At 43.1% G+C, this 20,235-nt stretch overlaps 1 protein-coding gene across 1 annotated transcript in view; it reads left to right on the forward strand.

Annotated features, from left to right (window-relative positions):
* The first annotated feature begins 7,825 nt into the window (after window positions 1–7,825).
* Window positions 7,826–20,235, forward strand: part of LOC120514748 (uncharacterized protein C1orf87) — a 68,171-nt gene continuing 55,761 nt past the window's right edge. The window contains exons 1-2 of the mRNA XM_039735275.1: window positions 7,826–7,900; window positions 11,276–11,397. Of these exons, the coding sequence (XP_039591209.1) occupies window positions 11,291–11,397 (107 nt within the window). The 5' untranslated portion in view covers window positions 7,826–7,900; window positions 11,276–11,290. The remainder of the gene's footprint in view (window positions 7,901–11,275; window positions 11,398–20,235) is intronic.

Genomic DNA, 20,235 nt, shown 5'->3' on the forward strand with positions numbered 1-20,235 from the left:
AGATTTAGTGCATCTGATTAAATAAAGAAATAAACGGCAGCAGCGGCAGCGGCGGTGGGCAGAGCGAGGCCGTGACTTTGGTGACATTCTTTCATGGAGTTCCCTGCTCCATCTTTATCACCTCTCCCCTCAGCTCTCACTCCTGTCAGATGAGTGTCAATGGAGTGACCATAAATCAGTTACCTTAAACAGACTGAGACCCCCTGACATAGCCCCCTCTTTACATGTAAATTACTCTTTGTGAACCACAGAGCTTTTCAGGTGAATGGGAAGGCAGTGAAATACAAGTCAAGGATGGCATCTTCTCAAGCTGCCCTGACAGTGACCCCAGGAGACAGGCAATTAGAATCGAGTCACCATGGGCTGCTTGACATGCAGAGGCCTAAATGGGCCCACTGGTTGGGGGGTCCTGAGCTGATACATTAAACACAATTAGAAAAACAAAGAAAAGGTAACTGGCATCTGGAGGGTCCCCTGGCCTTGGGGTAAGTGGTAAACCTGATCATATCTATAGTGGGTATCAACAAAAATAAAGAAATGGTGACTGGCAACTGGTGCCACCAAATGGGTGAAGTGGGAATTAAATCACAATATTTTAGAATAATGAAAATAGAAATAAACAAATAATGACTGACATCTAGAGGCCCCAGGTGGTGTTGGGGGCAATTGTTACATCCCATAACAATTCTGACTAACAGAAATATAATTAAATAAACAGTAACTGGCATCTAATACTTGCCTATGGGGATGGGAGCTGGGGCCATGGAATTAACCCCACCACATGTTAGAGCAATAAAAATATAAATAAGTAGTAATAGTATAAATAGTATCTGGTGGATTTCCACAGATGGGGGGCAGATGCCATGTTCTAAGCACGACCTTAGAGAAATAAAAATATAAATAAATGGTAAATGTCATCTAAATGGCCTTTTGGAGCACAGGTGCCACAGGTGCCATGAGTTAAACCCCATAACTGTTTAAAGTAATACAAATATACAATAAAGTTAACTGGCACCTTGTAGGTGCCACAGGTGCCAGGTGTTAAATTTCACAATTGTATTACAGTAAAAAAAAAAAAATACATAAATGGTAACTGGCATCTAGAGTGCCCCTGGAAGTGTTGGTGCCATGGGTACCACATGTCACACCCCACAGGTAAGGTCAAGTCAGGTTGGGGAGCATGCACTGGTACTCCCCATCTGTTTAAAATACTATAAATATAAATAAACAGTAACTGGTATCTGGTATGTCCCCAAGAGTGCATTTTAGAGAATTAAAAATATAAATAAATGGTAAATGTCATCTAAATGGCCTTTAGGAGCGCAGGTGCCACAGGTGCCACGTGTTAAACCCCATAACTGTATAGAATATTAAATAATATAAATAAACAGCAACTGGCATCTGGTAGGTCACCGAGAGAGCAGGTGCCACATGTTAAACCCAATAACTGTTCAGAGTTATAGAAATATACATAAATGGTAACTGGCACCTCATAGGTCTCTGAGAGTGCAGGTGCCACAGGAGCCACAGGTGCCAGGTGTTAAATCTCAAAACTGTGTAAGATTAAAAAAAAAACATAAATGGTAACTGGGATCTGGAGTGACTCTGGAAGTGCTGGTGCCACGGGTGCCACGTATTACACTCCACACCTCTTTAAAATAATATGAATATACTGTAAATAAACAGTAACTGATATCTAGTATGTCCCCAAGAGTGCAAGTGCAACAGGTGCCATGTGTTACTCCCCCAAATGTATCACATAAAATAATAATAAAAATAAATAAATGATAACTGGTATCTAGAGTGCCCCTGGAAGTGTTGGTGCCACGGGTACCACATGTCACACCCCACAGGTCAGGTCAAGTCAGGTTGGGGAGCATGCACTGGTACTCCCCAACTGTTCAAAATAATGCAAATATAAATAAACAGTAACTGGTATCTGGTAAGTCCCCAAGAGTGCAAGTGCAACAGGTGCCATGTGTTATTCCCCCAAATGTATCACATACAATAATAATAAAAAATGAATAAATAAATGATAACTGGCATCTGGAGTGACCCTGGAAGTGCTGGTTACCACAGGTGCCACGTGTTAAACCCAATAACTGTTCAGAGTTATAGAAATATACATAAATGGTAACTGGCACCTCATAGGTCTCTGAGAGTGCAGGTGCCACAGGAGCCACAGGTGCCAGGTGTTAAATCTCAAAACTGTGTAAGATTAAAAAAAATACATAAATGGTAACTGGCATCTGGAGTGACTCTGGAAGTGCTGGTGCCACAGGTGCCACGTATTACACTCCACACCTCTTTAAAATAATATGAATATACTGTAAATAAACAGTAACTGGTACCTGGCAAGTCCACAAGAGTGCAAGTGCAACAGGTGCCATGTGTTATTCCCCCAAATGTATCACATACAATAATAATAAAAAAATAAATACATAAATGGTAACTGGCATCTGGAGTGACTCTGGAAGTGCTGGTGCCACAGGTGCCACGTGTTAGACCCCATAGCTGTGTAGAATATTAAATAATATAAATAAACAGCAACTGGCATCTGGTAAGTCACTGATAGTGCAGGTGCCACATGTTAAACCCCATAACTGTATAGAGTAATAAAAATATAAATAAATGGTATCTGGTATCTGGTAAGTCCTTTGGAGTACAGATGGCACAGGTGCCACATGTTAAACCTCATGACTGTTTAACATAAAAATAATCAAACAAACAAAAAAAACAAAACAGTAACTTGCATCTGGAGTGCCCCTGGAAGTGCAGACGCCACACATGACACATGTCACACCCATGTCACTTTAGAAATATTTGAATTATAAGTGCATCCGACCAGTGTTTACTTTGAAAGGTGAGGAATGCTGAACAAAAACACACTGAGTTGAATACACGATCAGAAGGCTGCTGGTTCATTCACCACTCCTCATCCTCAGTCACTTCACCCTTCACAGCTCCAAATACAGGGAAGCCTATAGGAATAGTGTAAGCTTTGAAAGACGCTATATAAAATCTCAAGGTCACAGGGGCACTCTCACCCACCACAGCTGTCTAGGTGACCATTGGCAAGTTACTGCATGAGCCACAACTCACATTAACAGAAATGTGGGCTCACCTGGACTGAGGCTGTGATATAAGACTATTAGGTAACTAGTGCCACCTGCAGCTTAGATTAGACTAACTGTCCCCATTACTTTCATCTCAGGCTTGTGCTGTCCTCTTGTGATGACTCGAAAAATGTACCCCATGAATCAAGTGATTGAGACACTCAGCTCTCCATCTTTAGTCAACATTTCTCATGTGAATCTTCATCCGTAACTTCACTAATAAAACCAAAAGGAGTGACCATTAGAGGGGGCTGTTAAGCACTGCAAAGAATTCCTGGTCAGTCCACAGATGGAACAAAATAATACAACAGGCAGCATTTTAAATGCACATATTTTAATTTTAATAGTCAGGACTTCAATTTACATAATGTACATGCAGCATAAGTACATGCCAGTGTGGCACATGAAGCCAGCATAAGTAGTTGTCAGCATTTAAACAATTTTTTTTCAAACGTCTCTTTATAAATATTCATTATACAATGGAGTTAATCAATGCAACCTGAGCGGCGCCCCCTGCTGAGAAATTATACTGCGTGCTTCTTATGCTCATGAGGTTGGTGGCTTTTTTTTTTTTCTACTATTATTATTATTTTGAGGGGAGCTGCCAGAAGAACCCAAGCTATTCTGCATTATGGACTGAAGCAGGAGAAGACCCTGATGGCAGCCTTCACACACCCAGATTAATGCCAAGGGGGCAAATCTATGAGGAAGGGTGGAAAGAATGAACAATACAGAAGACCAAATAATAATAATAATAACAGCAATAACTGGGCTGCACAGTGGAGCAGTGGTAGTGCTGCTGCCTTGCAGTTAGGAGACCTGGGTCCTCCCTGTGTGGAGTTTGCATGTTCTCCCCGTGTCTATGTGGGTTTCCTCTGGGTGCTCTGGTTTCCTCCCACAGTCCAAAGACATGCAGATTGGGTGGATTGGCAATTCTAAATTGGCTCTAGTGGGTGTGTTTGTGTGTGTCCTGTGGTGGGTTGGCACCCTGCCCAGAATTGGTTCCTGCCCTGTGTTGGCTGGGATTGGCTCCAGCAGACCCCTGTGTTCGGATTCAGCGGGTTGGAAAATGGATGGATTATTATTATTTATATAGTGCTCTTCATGTAAGGAGGAGTCAAGAAGTAAACCCACAGTCTTCTTATGGCAAAGCAAAAGATGTGAAAGGCACTATATAATGATAGATAGATAGATAGATAGATAGATAGATAGATAGATAGATAGATAGATAGATAGATAGATAGATAGATAGATTTGAAAGACACTTTATAATAGATAGATAGATAGATAGATAGATAGATAGATAGATAGATAGATAGATAGATAGATAGAGTGAAAGGCACTATATAATAGATAGATAGATAGATAGATAGATAGATAGATAGATAGATAGATAGATAGATAGATAGATAGATAGATAGATAGATAGATATGAAAGGCACTATATAATAGATAAAGAGATATATATGAAAGACACTATATAATAGATAGATAGATAGATAGATAGATAGATAGATAGATAGATAGATAGATAGAGTGAAAGGCACTATATAATAGATAGATAGATAGATAGATAGATAGATAGATAGATAGATACATAGATAGATAGATAGATAGATAGATAGATTTGAAAGACACTATATAATAGGTAGATAGATAGATAGATAGATAGATAGATAGATAGATAGATATGCAAGGCACTATATAATATATAGAGAGATAGATATGAAAGGCACTATATAATAGATAGATAGATAGATAGATAGATAGATAGATAGATAGATAGATAGATAGATAGATAGATAGATAGATATGAAAGGCACTATATAATAGATAGAGAGATAGATATGAAAGGCACTATATAATAGATAGATAGATAGATAGATAGATAGATAGATAGATAGATAGATATGCAAGGCACTATATAATATATAGAGAGATAGATTTGAAAGACACTATATAATAGATAGATAGATAGATAGATAGATAGATAGATAGATAGATAGATAGATAGATAGATAGATAGATATGAAAGGCACTATATAATAGATAGATAGATATAAAAGGATAGATAGATGAAACATTCCAGAGGGTTTGCTGAAAATGGCACTGGTGTGTCCAACTTAAGTCCCCACCACACCAGTCCCCGCCCATTGCTTGCCCAGTTTTACACTTAAAGTAACGCTCTGTGCTAATGTCGCTTTATGGTGAACTGGTCTGAATGTTACCCTGTGTAAATGACAGGTGTGTGAAACGGGTGTAGGGATTTGGGAAGCACAAAAAAGTTAATAAAATACAACAGTCAGCGGCTTATGATGTTGTTTTACAAAAAATAATAAACTCGCACCTTCCTGGTCCCCACAGTCTATCAATTACACGGACAGAGTGAGGTCGCTGTATCCAGAATGGCTTCCACGTCCGTCATGTTGCAGAGAATGTAATTATGGTGTGAATCTCAGGAGGAACGAAGCTGCAGAGCCGACGTACAGTAGAAGACGTGCTTTTGAAGACTGGTAGAGGTGGGCGGTCGAATCGTCTGACTGAATGGACTCAGTAGTTTAAAGGCCATTGCGGCACTTCCTGTGTGATTTTGGGCTATACAAAAAAAAAACTGTAGAAAGAGTGAACACCAGGTGACAGTGATGGTACGCGCGTGAATGTATGTGTGCGTGTTTGTGTGTGTAAATTGTGCACACATCCAGAGTTCAAATGACAGCAAATTTTCTTGCTCTGTTTCTCCCTTCAACAGCAAATCAGAACAATTAAAAGAATAAAAGATAGGAGTGTAAACAAGGCAGTATAAGTGTCGAGTGAGGTGCACATTTATTTTCTTGTTGTATTAAATGATATATAGGGTGACACTCTTACAGGCGCTATATACACAGGAATGGAATTTGTAGGACTGACTGCGGGTGTTTTCTCGGATTAGCTCATTGCTAAGTTATGTAAAGACATTTACACTTAACGTTGAAAGGCTGACTCACGACTCTGTGGCTGCATGCAGCTCAAAGACCGTCATGACGTTTGTGAATAATACAGCGCTGGTGGGCATGAGTCAGGTAGCAGAATGGAGATACGACGACTGGCAGGCTGGAGCGACCATGACATTCTGTCTGTTTTCATTGACAGGACTGTCACTTGACTTCAGGAATGCCCGTGCTCTCCACAGCCCACTGTGCACTGAGATTCCGTGGTGGAATTGGTCAGGTGCTGCAGATTCCTATAGGTGGGCACCTGGCGGCTGATCTTAGTTGGTCAATTCACATCACCTTATAGCCAAGAAGGTGCAGCAGCAGCTCCACTTGCTTTGGCGTTCAAGAAAGATAAGCCTACCAAACCCTAAGAACCCCGCTCCCTATTCTCACCAGGAGCGCCACACATTCTGAACAGCTGATCACGGGAAAGGCGCTATATAAATAACATGTATTATTATTATTATTATTATTATTATTATTATTATTGCTGGATCACCGTCTGGTTTGGGAACTGCAGTGTCTCTGACTGACAACAGATAGATCACACAGCAGAAAAGATCATTTTGCCCCCCCATCCCACACTCCATTAAAGACATCTTTATGAAGCATTGCATCCTGTACAGCCTATGGCATTGTAGAGGACCACTCCCAAACCCTGTCAGGGTCTCTTTGTCCCACGTCCATCTGGCAGGACATTCTGTAGCATCCGAATCTATTCTTCAACAACTTCTACCCCTTGGCGGTCTGAACTCTATGCTGCCCCTACCCTCAGATCTGCTCCTAGTAGCTTATGTACGTTCAGTACATTTGCTAGTGTTGTTTTTTTTTATTAGTTGTTAATATTTATCTATTTTTTATTTCAAATTAATACTATCTATTCAATTCCCTATTGTTTATCTATTCCTAGTATAGTGTAGTCCTTTACCCGTTTTGCACTTGGCCTCTGTTTTAGTGTATGTTGTCATTTCATGTCACTGTTTGCGACACAAAAGCGTTTCCCCACTGAAATAAACGTGTGTTGTGCTGAACTTGGTCTCTGTGTCTGTTATGTCCGGGGTTTGGGGAGCTGTACTCCCCCTGGTGTCCACATCATGTAACCTAAATCTAAGTCAGCACTAAGCCAGTCCAAGTCAAATTGAGTCGTCGTTAATATATTGAGAAGCAAGACACCTCCATTTTCAAGCTGGTCCCAAGTCTAGAAAAATAGGCTGGAGTTAGGAATGTCATCCGCAAAAAAATCACACGAAACATTTATTGGAGGATTGTCATATAAAAAATAATATAAAAAATGTAATAGCTACGGAAGAAGAAGAAGAAGAAGAAGAAGAAGAAGAAGAAAGCCCGGAGTCAAGTCATGTGACTCGAGTCGTCCACCTCTGCTAAATGATCGTTTGTGACGTCAACCCCGTCATTCCTGGACCCGATTAGCCCCACAGCCTGAAGCTGAGCCCTCCACCTTACAATTAGCCTTTAATGTCTGCGCCCCTACCTTCTCATTAAGCAGCCCTTTTCTCAAATGAAAGCCGAAGCCGCGGCTCGTGTGTCGTTTATCGGCATTTAATGAATGCTCATTAAAGCTGCGAGGTCGCGGTGCCCCGAGCCGGAGGGCGTGATCGGCAATTCACACAACGTCCGGCATGCCGATCCTCTGACGGCCCCACTAAATCACTCCGCCCGCTCTACCCATCGTAGCCATGGAGCTGGCAGCGTACACACAAGTGGCACACATTCACTTGGCAGTCTTTGTTCCGAGGCTGGAGCCGCTCCAGAGGACAAGACGCTTCGGGGGAGCCACTTTGTCGCCTGTGGGTATGGACAGTGACCGCCTGTAAACGTTTGAGTCTCCACTTTGCCTGACCCACCAGTTCTGTAGTCCTTTGCTTTTATCCTTTGATCTGCGGAATTGCCCCTTGTGCTTTCAATCTTACAAAACCCAAGCTGCACTACGGACAGGTGGTCACTTCACCTCGTCATCTTTGTGACTACGATACCCAGCTGGGACTCAAGGAGTTGGCGTGGAGGGTCGGGAGTCTGACTGCCCTCTCGCACTTCACCCGTCTGTTAGCGCAGCGGCGGTGGGCGCTGAGGGGCCGTCGGATTCCTCACTCGCCGGTCACAATCAGCGTTCTGTCTGGTCGATGGTTTGGAATCTTGGTTAGTCTGTAGTAACGGCGCAATATAACGGTGGTGGAGTACATCAGTGATGTTAATGTGGTGTGACTGCATTATTAAGGTACACTTCGTACCTATAGTGTCTGCGAGCGATGTAATTAGCCGATGATGATGACGATGGTTATCCATTGTTAAACCCGCTTAATGCAGTTCATTGGCACAAGGGGCCGGTGCCCACCTCAACATCAGGGAGAACGTTAGGAAGAGGGGCGCCAGTCCTTCACAATCGGGCCCAATGGATACAGAGTTGGGAAGATAAAATAATTATACAATAAAATTCACACAGACAAGCAGAAATACGCAGAATACACACAGACGAGGACCGCGGGGGCATTTCAATCCAAGATCGAATAAAGTAAAACAACTGCAGAGATAACCCACTGCGCCACCACGACATTATTTTTGTTATTATCGTATTACACAGAAACCGGAGAATCCCGGCGGCATCAAACAAAAGAAAAGAATCCAGTTTTGAGAAAACTGCAGTCTAGTGAAGTATAACATTTTTAAACATACACACCCACATGCACACATCTTCACTCACTCAGCCATGCATGAAACGGCTTACAGCGGAAAAACGAAGACGAAGAAAACTGGCAAGGAGAAAAAATGACAGAGTGGCAAACTGCTCAGTCACATGGGGGCAGCACCGCTTACCTGAGCCACTAATTATTATTGTTGTTGTTGTTGATGATGTTTGTTTATTTTTTCTTGTTTATGACGCCGGCGGCTGCTGCGATGTCCGTGTACCGTGTCCCGGATTTAGGCCTAAGGGTTAATCCAGTACTCTACAAAAATGCAACCTTCAGTATTATTAATATTATCCATCCATTTTCCAACCCGCTGAATCCGAACACAGGGGTCTGCTGGAGCCAATCCCAGCCAACACCGGGCACAAGGCAGGAACCAATCCCGCACCAACCCACCGCAGAACACACACAAACACAGGCCAATTTAAAATCGCCAATCCACCTAGCCTGCATGTCTTTGGACTGTGAGAGGAAACCCAAGCAGACAAGGGGAGAACATGCAAACTCCACGCAGGGAGGAGCCGGGAAGCGAACCCAGGTCTCCTAACTGCGAGGCGGCAGCGCTACCACTGCGCCACCGTGCCGCCCATTATTATTATTATTATTATTATTATTATTATTATTATTATTATTATTATTATTATTATTATTATTAGAAGAGGGTAGTAAGGGAGGTCCTTTGTTGGTTTGCATATTTGTGTGCAGAGGAGGCACTGCGTCCGAGCTGGTAACTGCTTGCACTAATGCAGCTCATAGGCTCCGCCTTATAACAACAATAATAATAATAATAATAATAATAATAATAATAATAATAGTTTTAAGGTAGGTTTAGGCCTGCTGTAACCAGTTACCAGTCACAAGCTCATACTGAATCAGAAGACGATTATAATAATTAAAGACCTTTAAGTATCATTATAATTTCAGTAATTATTCCTAACAATTATTTGGAATTATTACATAAAGTCTCAGTTGTACTGTACTGCTGCTTTACCTAAGTTAACAAATTGAGGAAAAAGAAAAGTCGATTGTCAGTAAATAAATAGAAGGGAAAGGCAATTCTGTGCGCATAAATACGATCGAGTTAATTGAATTAATATTATCTGCGGATTATTATTATATAGAAACGACGTTATCAATTTGCAGATAAATGCCGTTTGAAGTAATTAATGACACAGGAAAGGCGCGCTGCCGGGAGTGAGAGAAGTAAGGGGCGGGTGTAGCAATTAGCAGTGCATGACGTCGACAGGTGGGGGGCTACAGTGGCTCAAGACCTGGATTTCTGGGTCCGAGCCCCTACCCCTCATGATACACACAGCCCCTGATCTTCTTGCCCATTCTGCAATATGTTCTACAATACATCCGTTCCTTTCCAGCTTTGTAATTTTAACGAACTACTGCGTTTGAACTAATGTTATTGTCTAACGTCAGCTCGTTGTCTTCTTTCATAAGGTAACATCGATGTTGATTCTATGCTAGTATTTTGTATTTTAGATATTTTTCACTTGCTGATTATTGATACGATGCTATTGGGTGTTCTTTCAGAAATGTTATTTTTTAAGAAACAATCAGTCACGGATCCCTAGCACTAAGACAAATCAGTCGATGCCATCGTCACGTCGCTTGAATTGTAGTCTGCGGTGTGTGGCAGCCATTGAGCCACCACAAGCCTCCTTTTGTTCCATTGTTGACTCCATTGCTAAAAAGCACGGTGTCTACTAACACATGGAATTGCTTTCAACTAATACAGAAATAGTTAATAAAGAAAAATGTGAAATGATCCAACTTTCATAGCGGTTAAGTCGCCGAACTCACCTGCGAACGTTCTTACAGATCCTGGTTCTTTAATGGCGCTTTATGGTTCTTCACGGGGTAATGTGGTTCCTCGTAGGGCTACAGTATTGCTTGGCAAAGCACAGTTTCATTCTGGGACGGGTTCTATGCACATGAAGTCAGTTCTTTGTGCTTTGAAAAACTTCCTAAAATGTAGAAAAAAACTGAAATCTTAAAAGTACGGCAGATTACCTCGTAGGATAATAACGGGTCAAGAAAAGAGGAATTTAGCCTGAGTTACTGTATGCAGGGAGAGTCCTTCGGAAAATCAGGAACCCCTCGGATTTCACAGCTCTGTCACCATCTCATCGTGGCCATTTACTGTACGAAGCCTGTAGCCCATCTAAAGGATCTTTCTGGAGTCTTCATGCGGACGGGTCTTTTAGGAACCAAAAGGGTTCCCTTATGGCATCGCTCTGAAGAACTATTGGCGCCTTTATTTTTAAAGAGTGTACACATAGTCTAACTTGTTTTCAGTTTTCTTGTACTGTGGTCCTTCCATTTTCTTTCTTTCTTTCTTTCTTTCTTTCTTTCTTTCTTTCTTTCTTTCTTTCTTTCTTTCTTTCTTTCTTTTATTGCTTTTAGATATAAAGTTATTTTGAGAATGGATCAGGAAGTCTCTGAAATGAACTGTGCCCCCCATTTTTGGCAGGTCCGAAAAGTCTCCATGGCTGCAGCGAGGGACGCCCCCTTCGGCACAGATGCGACCCCAGAAGTCATCGTGAAGATTATTGGGAGTAAACACGTCAAGTATTTTGTGGAGAAGCCAAAGAGGTGAGTCCGAGAGTCGCCTGTAATTGAATCGAACTGATCGATCAATTTATTTATTGATTGATTGATTATTTTATCCGTCCATCTTCCAAACCCGCTTATCCAAATAAAGGGGCCCAGCTTCCCCTCCACTCCCGTGTATTTTAATATATTTCTTAATTGTTGTATTTTGTTAAAATTCCCAATGTAATAGCACAGTGAAAACGTACTGGCGTAATACAAATTACAAAATGTCCATTCATGAGGTAGTGCTGTTTGTATTTTATGTCACCTTGAAAGGGGGATTTGTGTGGGAGATTTCGCGGCACGGTGGCGCAGTGGGTAGCGCTGCCGCCTCTCAGCTAGGAGACTCGGGTTCGCATGTTCTCCCCGTGTCCGCATGGGTTTCCTCCGGATGCTCAGGTTTCCTCCCACAGTCCAAAGACATGCAGCTTAGGTGGATTGCCGATTCTAAATTGTCCCTAGTGCGTGGGTGTGTGTGCCCTGCGGTGGGCTGGCGCCCTGCCCGGGGTTTGTTTCCTGCCTTGCGCCCTGTGTTGGCTGGGATTGGCTTTAGCAGACCCCCGTGAGCCTGTAGTTAGGATATGGGTGGGTGAAGCCAGAAATTGCAAATTGGGTGGGAACAGAAGCAGCTGGGTGGGCAGGCAATAAGCCGTCATGGTACCCCTTTGTAGCTCAAGTTTAGAGCCACTCGGTTTGATGAGAACCGAACTAAGGTCAGGGGGTTTGGACGTCCCCCATGAAGATTACGTTACTGAGGGGTCTTGCTTCTGAATCACTAACCCCATAAACACCCTCCCCACTCCCACCCCCAACCGTAGCTGAACCTTTGGTGTGACAAGAACGCCCGCTCTCATCTGCCAGCCTGTCGCCTCGCCAGTGTTGTGACGTCCCGTTTGCTGTCCCCACTCCCAGTTCGTGCAGCCACCTCTGTCCTCGACCTAAAAAGCAAGAACGCACCTTCTCTTCCCTTCCGACAATTCACGAACTTCATAAGAAATATGAAAATCGACTGATCGTTTAAGTATAGCGCCTTTTCTGAATCAGCCTCGTTAAGTTTGGGATTAAACATTTCCTTTGATTTTCTCCATTACTCTTTCCCTTATGGGAAGAATTGCCGAGAAATGTTTATTTTGTTCATTTCACAGCCGACTTTAAGCAAATAAAGTCGAGCTGCCTCCCTCCTTTCAGTTCTTGGCAACCAGAGAACCGCTTTGTCAGGATGTGACAGCCCGCCAGACGGGACAAGGTGAAATAACACCTGGTTGCTATGGATACATCAAGCCCTGAAATGCCACAGTTGGTTGCCTCTGTCACACGGTAAGGCACCACTGTGACCTCCCGGTAGTTTGTGCCAGGTGTTGGCCTACGCATCCCGCTTAATGTGAAGTATAATGACTTCCCTGTGACAGGCGACCCAACGGGGGCTCTTGGTCTTTTGGTCAGAGAGGTCGCCCGCCTCAGCTTCTTTTATCGAGGATTTTGTGGCACTTGCTGCTTGTGTGACAGCCCAGCGCGCATTTGCAGTCGTGAGCCACTGACACGGCCGACTTACTTTACAGACCCCCAGAGGGAATTTATTCATAGGCCAGGTGTGTGTGCTCGAAGAGGCGTGTGGGATTGTGTGCGCACGCGCGCGCGCGCTCGCGTGCGGGAGTACGTTTGTGCGCGTGCGCGCAGTTAACTAGAAGAGACAGATCGCCACCTGCTGGGGGAAGCAGCGCAGCGCGCAAAGTAACAAGAGGACGCCGCGTGTTAAAAAGTATAGGACGGACTCAGGAGCGAGTCGAGAAATCTCGAGAATTTTAAATGCAAGGCGTGAAGAAGAAAGAAAGAAAGATCGCGCAGATTTAGATGCAGGGAGAGCCTTCAGATCGTATTCACTTTTGTAACATTATCTTATGTTGCCGATGTGTGCTGCAACCATTTAAATTATTTGTTCCCACATCAGGCAACATTCACAACTCCAGAAAAACAAAGCGATAAGATTTTAGAAATGTTTACAAATGTATTCAAAATAAAAAAAATTGAGCTGACACCGATCAGAGCCTCCATTGACTCAGCGAAGATGACAGCATCGTCAGCAAAGTCAAGATCAGCGAATCTCTCTTTACCAACAGATGCCCCCCAACCGCTGGACCTAACGACCCTGCACACCACCCAGTCCATGAAAACCTTAAACAGAGAAGGAGCAGAACACACCCCTGATGGACCCCAGAATCAACTGGGAAGAACGCAGAGGGTCTGCCTCCACTCTGTACAGCACTCGCAGTACCAGTGTACATTGTACCAGCCATGATATCCAGCAACATTGAGGGGATCCAGCAAAGTCTCAGGATGTCCAGAAGGGCAGCTCGATCAACTGAGTCGAACAAAAATCGACAAAGGCCTTAACAAGGTCATTCTTACCTGTTTGGGGGCCCTAGGAGGTTCAGACTTGTTCAGGCCCTAGATATGGGGTTGGGGGGGGGGCTGAGCCAATGCCCCAAAGCCCCCCCAAGGGGATTTAAGCAAGGTGTTCTAATAAAACATCCAGAAAAGGCCTTAGATGACCAGTAGGCCTACATGTATGCTTGTGTGTATGCAGAGTGGTAAAATATTGATTTTGTTCTGGATCTGGTAACGGCCGGTAATATAGGGATATTTCATGATTTTATGGGGATCTCTCTGAATGAATCAGAAGCGAATCTCTAAAATTAACGTTTGCTATAGTGCATTTGGCAAAGTTACGATGGCGTGACAATATCATTAGGGATTTAGGTGAAGACTGCACACTTGGATAATAAATTACCATTGTTAATAAGACTAAGAGATGCACTGAACTGAATTTCCTGTGGGCCTATGTGATATATTAGCTTTACGTTTAACTAATAATCCAAATAATAATAGATGATAGTCTCAAAATGCACCATCCGCCACCGATCCACGTTGTGCAATGGTTTATCCAGACTGAGCGATCGCTATTTATACATTCCCAGTCCCACGACCATGCCCCCGATTCCCTGCCTGCTGCCCCTTGCTCCTACCCTTACCCTCCGAATTCGACTCAAAACAATAAAATTTAGGATGAGGAGGGAATCGTGACACACGACATGAGGGACTGGCACAGACGGCTGCAGTGCCAGAGGCATGACAGGGGCCCCAGGCCCACAGCACAAAAAAAAAAAAATTGTAAGTTGGGGCCGGGCCTGACGGTTGGGGCCCTACGCAGATGTGGAGTTCGCCTTTGCCTAAGAATGTCCCTGGTCGTAAAGAAACTGCTGATTTTTGCATTTGCACTCCAGGGGCCTCATGTATAAACGGTGCGTACGCACAGAAATGTTGCGTAAGAACTTTTCCACGTTCAAATCGCGATGTATAAAACCTACGCTTGGCGTAAAGCCACGCACTTTTCCACGGTATCTCATACCTTGTCGGACGCAAGTTCTCCGCTCAGTTTTGCAAACTGGCGGCACCCAGCGTCAAAGCAATGGTACTGTTCTTGTGTGATTACTCATTATTTTCATGACGCGGATTTATAAAATACACAGAAAGTAACCGCATATTGTTTATTAGTGTAATGCATCTGATTGTAATTAACTCGTAACAATATAATGGTCCAGGGAACAGCCATAGTATTCCAAATACCAGAACTGCTTTAGCATTGTTACTCTCACTTCTTCTTCTTCTTCTTCTTCTTCTTCTTCTTCTTCTTCTTCTTCTTCTTCTTCTTTCAGCTCCTCCCGTTAGGAGTTGCCACAGCGGATCATCTTTTTCCATATTACTCTCACTGCACGACTCGGAGTATTTATATCACTGTATCTGAGTGTGAATCACAGCAGCAGCTGATCGGAAAGAGAATTATCGGTGTACAGCTTTAAGGACACGCTGTCTCAGCCACTGCAAAATGTTTTAAAGCCTTTCCTGTACGGACCTCGCGGTTCACAAACAGTTTAATCCCAAGAACTTCAAATGCACTCAATCAAGTGCTCCCTGTAGAACTGTTAGGACTTATAAGTACAATCACCTCACTGTAAACTTGCACTACAGTTATAATATCTCACAACCTGAGCCACTTTATAAAGCGCGTATTTACATATGATGACGATATCATTTTAAGGTGAAATGCAGCAAAATATGTTTGTTAAATTATACAGATAAAACTTTAACTTCATTTAAATAATCTATATTCTTCACTGGGAGTGTCGTGAAGGATAGAATAATTAAACATGTACTACGAAGATATTTCAATGTTCTTTAAACGTTTTGAAGAATCGGCGCTTAGCTTACAGATGGCTTAACGTCGATTACAGAGCTGATTGTATGGCGATCGGTTACTTGGGGAAAGAAAAGCAAGGACTCTTGGGCGCACGCCAATATATATTGAATATAAAACAGAAAGAGAAAATAACAACACAGCTAAAAACGCGACAAATTTCGACAAAAAATAAATGCTTGTCATGAGCACGAGGCTCATGAAACACATGTTTAATAACGTGCTTTAACTCCTATCATCATGAAAATGACATCACGTATACATCTCAGTATTTTAGTTATTCAGAGAGCTGTAATATCACAAATGTAATGGACTCTGTGTCCAGTTGGAGGAAGAGAGCCAGTTTAAGAAGCAAGTAGTGATTCACACACACAGAGCACATAGAAGATCAAATACAAAACAAAGCATTTAACGTGCTACTTTAATTACGATGTAATTTTGAGAAACTGGTTAATTAAACGATTTTAAGATGAAGTTTATGATGTTCTACTAAATGACAAAATAAACTACGTGATTAAAGTGGAAATGTCGAGATTGAAGTTGACATTTCGTGCTTTTTCCCCACCGTGTGCCTTTTTCTCTGTACCCTAATAAGTTTTCATATGACACTCAGACAGTGGGCTACAACTCGGCTTTTCACGGCGACTTTGATATGTGACTTCTTTTTTATTTCCGGCACTGTGCGATTTTGTGAATGTGAGCTTTCAAGTTTCTCCAACACGCTATGTCACTCGATCAACTTCCTTTTGTTGATTATTCCACGGTTTATTTGAACAAATAGTACGTTTTTCCTTTGCCTCCACTTGGTATTCGCTGAAATTCTTATATTTTCTCCGTGCTTTTCTCATTGTCTTTTCATAGAAGGCTGCGCTTAAGGGCGATTTATATTGATTTGCATATTCAAATAGGCGTAATTCTGGGAGGATTTGGGGCGTTACAAAATGCGCGTGCACGAGCGTTAGTTTTCACGCTGATCGGGATTTATGTAACGGAAGAACGTGGAAGTTGGAGTACGCACAGATTCCTGCATCTGGATTTTTCTGTGCGTAAGCACATTTCGGCTTTTGTGCTTACGCCATGTTATAGTGCGAGTTCTACGCACGGCGTTATACATGAGGCCCCAGGAGAGTCCTCAGTGCCAGGATGTGGTCAATGGTAGACGTCTTAGGCGTAAAACCAGACTGCTCCGGTTACTGGTAGGTGAGCAAGTGATCCTATTGAGGATGATCCTATCAAGGACCTTACCCGGTACCAAGAGCAGTGTTTCCCTTCCCTTTCCAGATAAGAACGAGAAGTCCCTTTTTCCAGTCAGTTGGGATGACCGTCCATCTCCCTGATGGAAGCAAAGATTGCTTGCAATGCCATCCAGCCTGAAGTTCACCCCAGGATACCACAGATCCCTGCAGCCTTCCCTACCCTCAGCTGGTTCACCACCTGTGCCATCTCAGTGAGACTTGGGGGTGGGGTGTTTCACAGATAAAATTCCAACAACAAAATAAAAAAGTACAGAAAGTCTGAATCCATCTCAGTCCCCTGTATGAAGATGAACCAAAAGAGATACAATCAATAACAGAATGGAGTGAAGAATATTTAAAGAACAACAAAAAGATTACATGTAAATAAAGACATTTGAGCCAGAGGTGGCCCATGCCCGCTTGAGATGACAGCTTCATTATAGACAGTGGCAAATAGACAAATATGGCATTGCCGCCCAGAAGACTAACACAAAACAATAGGCTAAACGTGCTTTATTTACTCAGAATATTAAAAATCATGACCTGCAATCTGATCCACCACAAACAACAGGTGGAAATGGCGACACACTTCATGTTGAGGTGAGGGTTGAATTGTGGTTTTTCTCTAGGTGGCGTCCCCGCTGACACAGCAGCCCACCCCACCCTGGTGCTGTCACCATTGTGTCAACTGAACCAGCTTTGCTTTCTCTACATAGGGGCCGTCTTTAAGGTGACATGTGCGGGCGTGTAAGGCGAGCTGCACTTGGTGCAAAGGTGAGCACCAAGGGGTGACAAAATTGAAGAACTGCAAACGCACACTCTCAAAATCACACGGCAAACTAAGAGAGACCTGAACAGGCAGATGAGGTGTGTTCACCACTGTGGAAAACAAGAAACGTGAGCTGTTGCCAGAAGGACGCTGGAGCCATCTTAATCACAAAGGGCATCACCTAAGGCTAATAAAACTGTCACTCACAGTTGTGCTTGAAAGTTTGTGAACCCTTTAGAATTTTCTATATTTCCGTATAAATATGACCTAAAACATCATCAGATTTTCACTCAAGTCCTAAAAGTAGATAAAGATAAACCAGTTAAACAAATGAGACAAAAATATCATACTTGGTCATTTATTTATTAAGGAAAATAATTGAATATTACATATTTGTGAGTGGCAAAAGTATCTGAACCTTTGCTTTCAGTATCTGGTGTGACCCCCCTTACTAAACGTTCTCGGTAACTTTTGCTCATTCCTGCACACCGGCTTGGAGGAATTTCAGCCCATTCCTCCATACAGAACAGCTTCAACTCTGGGATGTTGGTGGGCTTCCTCACATGAACTGCTCTCTTCAGGTCCTTCACAACATTTCCATTGGATTAAGGTCAGGACTTTGATTTGGCCATTCCAGAACATTCACTTTATTCTTCTTTAACCATTCTTTTGTAGAACGACTTGTGTGCTTAGGGTCGTTGTCTTGCTGCATGACCCACCTTCTCTTGAGATTCAGCTCATGGACAGATGTCCTGACATTTTCCTTTAGAATTCTCTGATATCATTCAGAATACATTGTTCCATCAATGAAGGCAAGCCATCCTGGCCCAGATGCAGCACAACAGGCCCAAACCATGATACTACCACCACCATGTTTCACAGATGGGATAAGGTTCTTATGCTGGAGTGCAGTGTTTTTCTTTCACCAAACATAACGCTTTTCATTTAAACCAAAAAGTTCTATTTTGGTCTCATCCGTCCACAGAACATTCTTCCAACAGCCTTCTGGTTTGTCCACGTGATCTTTAGCAAACTGCAGACGAGCAGCAATGTTTTTTTTGGAGAGCAGTGGCTTTCTCCTTGCGACCCTGCCATGCACACCATTGTTGTTCAGTGTTCTCCTGATGGTGGACTCGTGAACATGAACATTAGCCAATGTGGGAGAGGCCTTCAGTTGGGGTCCTTTGTGACCTCGCCGACTATTACACGTGTGCCTTGCTCTTGGAGTGATCTTTGTTGGTCGACCACTCCTGGGGAGGGTAACAGTGGTCTTGAATTTCCTCCATTTGTACCCAATCTGTCTGACTGTGGATTGGTGGAGTCCAAACTCTTTAGAGATTGTTTTGTAACCTTTTCCAGCCTGATGAGCATCAACAACTCTTTTTGTGAGGTCCTCAGAAATCTCCTTTGTTCGTGCCGTGATACACTTCCACAAACATGTCTTGTGAAGAGCAGACTTTGATAGATCCTGTTCTTTAGATAACACAGGGTGCCCACTCACACCTGATTGGCATCCCAATGATTGAAAACACCTTTAAACTAACTGATCATCCGTGAGGTTCACAAACTTTTGCCACTCACTAATATGTAATATTCGATCAGTTTCCTCAATAAATAAATGACCACATATAATATTTTTGTCTCATTTGTTTAACTGGTTTCTCTTTATCTCCTTTTAGGACTTGAGTGAAGATCTGATGATGTTTTAGGTCATATTTATACGGAAATATAGAAAATTCTAAAGGGTTCACAAACTTTCAAGCACAACTGCACATCTCCAGCACAATCTCATGCATCAAATTAGCTCAAGGTGCTTTACAGTATTAATATGCTGCCTGAAAAAATGAATAGAACACTTTGTAATCCGAGTAGAGCATCAACTCAATGAAACTTGTGGACTATTGATCTGGTCAGTGAAGGAGCAGAGCGGCTTGTTCATCAGTTTCAGCTGCTTTGGTGCACTAGAGGGGCAACAACGAGATGACCCCCAAAATAGGAATGAATGGTTTCACAGCTGGAGGCCACTGACATTTTTCCCCTCCTCATCTGTTTTTTCACTCGTTTTCCTTTTGGCTACGATCAGCATCACTACTGGTAGCGTGAGGCCATACCTGGACCCTACAGAGCTGGCACATGTAGTCCAACTTCTCCAGGGTGGCACATCAATATGTGTTATTGCCAGAAGGTTTGCCGTGTCTCCCAGCGCAGTCTCAAGGGCATGGAGGAGATTCCAGGAGACAGACAGTTACTCAAGGAGAGCTGGACAGGGCCCCTTGTAGAAGGTCCTTAACCCATCAGCAGGACCAACCAGTATCTGCTCCTTTGGGCAAAGTGGAACAGGATGAGCACTGGCAGAGCCTACAAAATGACCTCCAGCAGGCAGGCCACTGCTGTGAATGCCTCTAACCAAACAATCAGAAACAGACTTCATGAGTGTGGCCTGAGGGCCTGATGTCCTCTAGTGGGCACTGAGGATCTCGATTGGCATTTGCCATAGAGTACCAGAATTGGCAGGTTCACCACTGGCGGGCACCCTGTGCTTTTCACAGATGACAGCAGGTTCACCCTGAGCACATGTGACA

Source organism: Polypterus senegalus, chromosome 14 (genome assembly GCF_016835505.1).
Source record: "Polypterus senegalus isolate Bchr_013 chromosome 14, ASM1683550v1, whole genome shotgun sequence".
Classification (NCBI taxonomy): Eukaryota; Metazoa; Chordata; class Cladistia; order Polypteriformes; family Polypteridae; genus Polypterus; species Polypterus senegalus.